The 6,396-nt window shown below is 41.7% G+C and overlaps 1 protein-coding gene across 2 annotated transcripts in view; it reads right to left on the bottom strand.

Annotated features, from left to right (window-relative positions):
- Nucleotides 1-386: 386 nt before the first annotated feature.
- Nucleotides 387-6,396, bottom strand: part of LOC147880639 (valine--tRNA ligase, mitochondrial 1-like) — a 69,474-nt gene continuing 63,464 nt past the window's right edge. For both annotated transcript variants that reach the window (XM_087370466.1, XM_087370467.1), the window contains exons 17-22: nt 5,620-5,871; nt 4,952-5,458; nt 4,664-4,767; nt 1,464-1,563; nt 1,224-1,369; nt 387-724 (exon numbers count right to left, since the gene is read on the bottom strand). In XM_087370466.1, the coding sequence (XP_087226592.1) occupies nt 556-724; nt 1,224-1,369; nt 1,464-1,563; nt 4,664-4,767; nt 4,952-5,458; nt 5,620-5,871 (1,278 nt within the window). In that variant the 3' untranslated portion in view covers nt 387-555. The remainder of the gene's footprint in view (nt 725-1,223; nt 1,370-1,463; nt 1,564-4,663; nt 4,768-4,951; nt 5,459-5,619; nt 5,872-6,396) is intronic.

Here is a 6,396-nt window from a genome sequence, read left to right as displayed (position 1 = left end):
CGAAAGCATTTTTGCAAGGCTTGGCATGCAAGCACTTTCTACACTCTTTCCGCGAGAGGTATTCAATGATGTATAGACCACCACCCGGGTTCTACAAGGAACCTAGGCAGTGTGCTAGGCCCTACAGAACCTGGCTTGGTTAATAGCTGGTTTCCTCTTTTGTATTCACCTTCAGCAGCTCTATTAGAAGCTGACTTGCAGGGTGTTTTTTCAAAGCATTAATAGAAGTTCCTTTTTTTGCAGAGAGAGAGAGAGACAGAGAGAGAGACTCTCTTTCACATCTCCTAATGCCCTTTATATGAGAAAACAATTACATAAATAAAATTAAACATGAAAGAAAACTGAAAATTCTCTTCATATGTGACAACAATTGCATTTCGAGGTCATAGAGGAAACATGAAATGATTTTATTCAATAAGATATTATGCTTTTGGGTGTAAAAAAATGGTAACATCTTAATGACATGCCAAATACTAGAAACCTTGGGAGAAGGTAACCATTCTCTGCCAGTTTCACTTTTAAAAAATGTTCAGTAACCGTGCCACATCCGTGGGCTTAAGATGAACCTATTAGTAGCCTTTCGAAGTTCCCTGTAGCTTCATCCACGGAGTCTAACTCTGCACTAACCTTACGGACCTTCTTAAGGTTCTCTTCCTGCACTTTGAGCGGGACTTTCTCTTTGTATCCTGCACTCTCCATCTTCTTTGTCAACCTTTCTTTCTGCCTGTAAACCAGGTCAACAAAATAGCTAAATCAACAGCCTGACAATAGGCTCGGAAAGCAAGAACAAGCCCCACTCTAAATGTCTTTACAAAATGATGCATTGCAAATTACCTTAACTGAAGATTTCTTCCTTTCTACAATATAGGAAAGGCATATCAATGTGTCAAATAGCATTGGGCCACTTTAAAGTTTCCCAGGTCCAAACATACAAAACGAACAGAATAGTTGCACCTTAACAGAATATTTCAGGAATCTAAAGAGAATCTTCTGAAATGCCAAAAGACAGTGAAAAGAAGGGTTTAAGGGAGAAGGGGGGTTGAGAATGCTAAATCAGGGAGCAGGGATTGAGCCAGGTGCATCCCACATTGAGTGCAACACAAAAAATTCCACACATAAGCAGATATGAAAAGTTGGACAGAGGAAAGTACAGGTTCGCACATTCGATACCAAGTTTGACATAAAACTTGGTTACGTCATCAATCGTGTGGAAGATTACTCACCCTAAAAGTTCCTCTCGCTTCTTTGTTAGCTTTGAGATTTCTAGAGCAGCGTCCACAACACCTTCGAGGAGTAAGAATGCTGATATTTGTTCATTTACAATAAAAACTGCACAACCTGAAGGAGGTATATCGGTTTCCTGCAACACCTAGTGCCAGATCCAAAGGGAGTGATAAGCTAGCTGCAAACCAATGGAAGCAGAAAGCAATACAGATCTTGTCTAATAGAATTTAGAGACATACCTTTACATTTGACAAATTTGCAAGAGTGCGAATTTCAGAAGAGCACTTCTGTGACACAATACTGCATTCGGCTGTTCGGCAAAGTAGCATAGCCTCAGGTCTGCATACAGAAGTTATAATATGTTTTACTTTAAAACCAGCTCAAAATGTTATCATGATCATTGTTTGAACAGTACTTGAATAAAGAGTTTTCATTGGAAAAATTTCCAATCTCTTAGCTTGTGAGGAACTAAATTTAGACACCCTCACTAGCATCATTAAATCATTAAAGTGTCTATCCTAGTGACACATTGGGTGCATACCAGATCCAATCAACAACAAGCAATGTACACAGACATAACCGATGCATAGAAACATCACTGAGGCTCTGCGGCAAATCTATGATTGGTCCTTTGTGTGTTTTTCATCTTGGATTAGAAACAGCTTCGAAGCCTGTAGGCATTTTCTACACCTTTTTCGCAAGGGGTATTCGCTTGATGTATAGACCACCATCTTGGTTGCTAGCTCCTGTTTTGGAATCTCTCTAGGCGGTGAGCCGTGAGATCCGAAAACATATGGCTTTCCTATTGCTGGCAGCCTGTTTTTTTTCTGTACTTCCATCAGTAGATCCTTTTTGTATGGTGTTTTCAAGCATTAATAGAATTTACATCTTTTTTGGGGGGGGGGAAAATCTTCGAATTGCTGTTCCAAGCAAAGGCACTTATTTCTACAAGCTTCTTGAAGCTATTTTGTAGCTTTTAAAACAGTTCTCAGACTAGTTGACCTATTTTTTCACTGCTGCATGCATTCCAAGACAAGGTCGTGTTAGAGATATCATAGCCAAAGAGTGTGTTGGTGTGATGTGTTAGTGTGTAATACTAGGTGATCTAGTACTAGTTCATGTGTGAGTCACGTGTAAGTGCCACGTGTCATTATGAGACTTATCCCATATGCACTAGGTGCTAGTGTGTAAGTGAGTAGCCTATATAAGGCTTGTACTTCTCATGATTATGAATAAGATAGCCTTTCATTATGTTTTCATTTATGTATCAATTCCTCACACCCTAACCTTGTCTCCCTCTCTCTCCACCATGTTTCTAACATGGTATCATAGCAGGTCAACCTGCCATAGTGCCCTGCCACGTCATCTCTGACCTTACCCTAACCCTAACCCTAATTTTGCTCAATCTCTTCCTTCATGCAGCTGCCTCAACTCTGCTCATTTCCGACCAAGTTCAGCCTCATTTCCGTCTCTTTTCAGTTGTCTTCTACCTGTTTAGGGTTTATGCACAGCCGCCCTCTTTGCTGCCCTCATTACCCATCTGTTTTGCAGCTTCTTCTGCCCATTTAGCCTCTCCACAGCCTGATGGTCAACACGCCTTCCAAGAGACGCCTGCACGTGTCTATTTTCGAGCCTTCTTGGAGCTGTTCCATCCCGTTTTTAGGGTTTGCAGGCTGTTCCATCCCATTTTTAGGGTTTATGCACAGCCGCCCTCTTTGCTGCCCTCATTACCCATCTGTTTTGCAGCTTCTTCTGCCCATTTAGCCTCTCCACAGCCTGCTGGTCGACATGCCTTCCAAGAGATGCCTGCACGTGTATTTTTGAGCCTTCTTGGAGCTGTTCCATCCCGTTTTTAGGGTTTGCAGGCTGCTGCAGCAGAAATCGCCCATCTGTGAGTGAATTTCATGACTTTTGGAGGCATTTTCAACCTAGTTTGGAGCTACTACTGCAATTCCGAGCTGTTTTGGTGCTGCTGCAGCATAACCGCCTACATCAGAGGTGATTTTGGGCGTTTTCCTCATCTACTCCAACATTTTAAAACCCTAAATCAACTTGGAGCTGCATTTCCAGCCACTTTCGAGGTGTTTTTGGCCTTTAGCACATCAAAATCAATCGTTTCTCTGCGTGAAGATTTGCTGCAGCACCCCATGTGCACTTTGAATAGCCGCCTGATCATTTTGAAGCTGTTTTGAGGCCTCTAGCATACATATAACAGACATTTTTCGTTGTGGAGGCGTGCTACATCACTTCGGACTGTTCAAGGGAGCCACCTTCCACATGGACTGCCTGTTCTTTGGACTTTAGAGCACCCTGCTAAGCCTTCTTGAGGATTTCTAACCTGCTACCACGCCCATTAGTGCACATCTCTTGGCTCATTTTTGCATTTTGGGGCATGTACCAGCTGTTGGACACGTTTATTCAAGCATTTCTTAGGCCGTTGATTCATTTCAGAGCCCTAGACCAGCCCCTCTATTGGCTGGTAACCCATTTCAGCTTGCTGGCTTTGCTACCTCAGTTTGATACTATGGAGCCTCGTCCTTGTGGTGAACACTCATCAGTATCACTCTAAGCTAGGGATGAGCAGCATGACAAAGCACTGGCACTTATTAATGTGAGGTTGGTCAACAAATTGCTTCATCAACTTGACCTCACTACTTCAGCCAAGAAGACCCTGGACAAGCTCAAGAATACTTATGCTACATCTATTGGACTTGAGAAGGAAGCTTTATCTGCTATGTTGCATGATCTATTCCTCTCTGAGGTGGTACATGATGCTTAGCTCTGTGTGTTTGTGTTGAGTCAAATAAAGGTCCTCAGCCTTGAGTTGTCCCTCTAAAGTGAATGTATTTGGAGTCAATAAGAGGTACTCTGCCCAGTGTGTAAGTGAGGGGGTGGCTAGAGATGCTTTCAAAGTATGTTTGTCCATATTCAGGGTGATCGTCTGCTCAGTTTTCACTAAACACAAAGATCTCCTCCCCCTCAATATGTAGCTTCTGTTCCACCTACCAAAGAGGGTTTGTGATACAAAATCTTATGGTTTACAATACAAATTCTTATGGGCTACAATCGCACACAGCAGATCAGCATGAAGAATTTTTCCATACTAAGATAAACAACAAACAATAAGTGATACAGAATGATATAGCAATACTGAGGTGAATTTAAGAAAGATGACCTGCATAGAAAACCTAGGATTATTCCTATACTGAGTACCGTAAGTTGGAATAACATGTGCACATTCCACCTTGCCAGCGCACACCCACAAACCTTCTAAGCCCACAATTCAGCATGTATAATGTGGATTATAAGATCTGGCACACCGACTTGCATCACTAATGCACATGAGTGGGCGCAGGCCAGACACACAAGCTTATGCCCAGTCAGCCCATAGAGCCCGAAAGCTTGTACAATAACATTTTAACCCATATCAATTGCTTACCTTTCCTTTGGTTCCAAGCGATATGTCGCACGAAGAGTCCGAATTGATTTTACCACAGACTCGATTAACAACATTTCAGACTCGGTTTCCAAGCTTGTCCAATCCTGCACATGTAGGAAAACATTATAGCATTAGAACTTTGCAACATTTCAAAACCCAGTACAAAAAATCAACTTCACAGGACTTCAGTCTCTAAAAAGAATTACAGAAAGATAAAAGGGAAGAAAGAGAAATCAACTCAAAACCATGACTCATGCCATCGGATGGAAACACAGCATAACTGCTGACCTCAACAAAAGAAGGATAATCCGCAATCATGATCGATGAGCATGAACTGCCACCCAGTCTTTGTGGGAGACGCTGCCACAGTTCTTCTGTTACAAAGGGCATGAATGGATGCAGCAGGCGCAAACCTGTATCTAAGCATACCCATAAGGTATCCTGAGTGGTCTTTTTTAAAGCAGCAGCCTCAGCATTACTGTCATCTCCAGCCAAAGCTGGCTTGCTTATCTCAATGAAAACATCACATAATTGGTATAGCCACCATGAGTGCACAGCTGTAGTGGCTCCTGAAAAATCATGTGCCTCAAGACAAGTATTTGTCCTTAGAATGGCGCTGTTTAACACTGATAGAATCCATTTACATCCAAAAGGAAGAAAAGCTGTCTCCAGCTTAGTTGAGGGGACAAAACCCTTTCCAAGGTTTATCATGGCAAATCGTATTGCATTCCAAAGTTTGTTGCACCAATGTCGGTAACCCACAACACGCTGTATATCAAGGTTTATTTTGTCTGACTGCATAAATGCATGAAACAATAATCAGTCTACTTTTGTGACACACTCCCATCTTCCCCTTTAACTCTAGACTATCTTTCAACATACTTATCAGCAGGAGAAAATATCAGTGGTGAAGTAGACGTTCTAAACCTGGACAGAAACCTGCTAATGAAAATTACCTGGGCTGTATATGCAACAAGTGCAAATCGCAACGCATCTGCACCACATTCATCTATCCCTTTGGGAAAGTCTCTCATCATCCCTGACTTTGCTATTTCCATTTCTTTCTTATCTAAGTTACCCTGCTCCAGTCTCTTCAATAACCCGTCCAATGTAATACCCTGAATAACTTCCAATGGATCAATCACATTGCCAAGCGATTTTGACATCTTCCGCCCATGTGCATCTCGCACCATTGCGTGAAGAAACACCTGTGAATACATCCAGTGATGAATAACACACTCTGAATAACCCCCCCCCCCCCCCCCCCCCCTTCCCTTCTCTCTCTCTCTCTCTCTTTCAATAATTGCATAGAGGTGGTTCATCGAATAAAGAATCATTTCAACAAAATGAAAGCACTTGCACGGATTGAGTGCAACAGTTCATTGGAGAAAAAGAAGTTTGATCAAGCAATCATTACAACAACAAAATTCTTAGAAGAAGAGAAATTCGTCATAGAAAAAAGACACAAGCAGATAATCATGCTGTAAGCCTATGCTACTTTGGCACAAAAGATATGGACATGTCAATTTCAAGAGTTTGACACCAGTCAAGAACAAAAATATGATCACTAGCATTTCAAAACAACATCCAGTAACTATTTATAAGCATCACATTGGTACATGTGTAACCATGCAGGACTGTCACTTGCCAGATATGTGGTACATAATTATGTATTTGTAACCAAACTTCACTTATCAAATTCAATATGATTTCTAGGAAATATTTCATTGAGA

Source organism: Dipteris shenzhenensis, chromosome 32, assembly GCF_047967505.1.
Source record: "Dipteris shenzhenensis isolate YYH24624 ecotype China chromosome 32, Dip_SZ_1.0, whole genome shotgun sequence".
Lineage (NCBI taxonomy): Eukaryota > Viridiplantae > Streptophyta > Polypodiopsida > Gleicheniales > Dipteridaceae > Dipteris > Dipteris shenzhenensis.
This window is presented reverse-complemented; position numbering and strand designations above follow the sequence as displayed.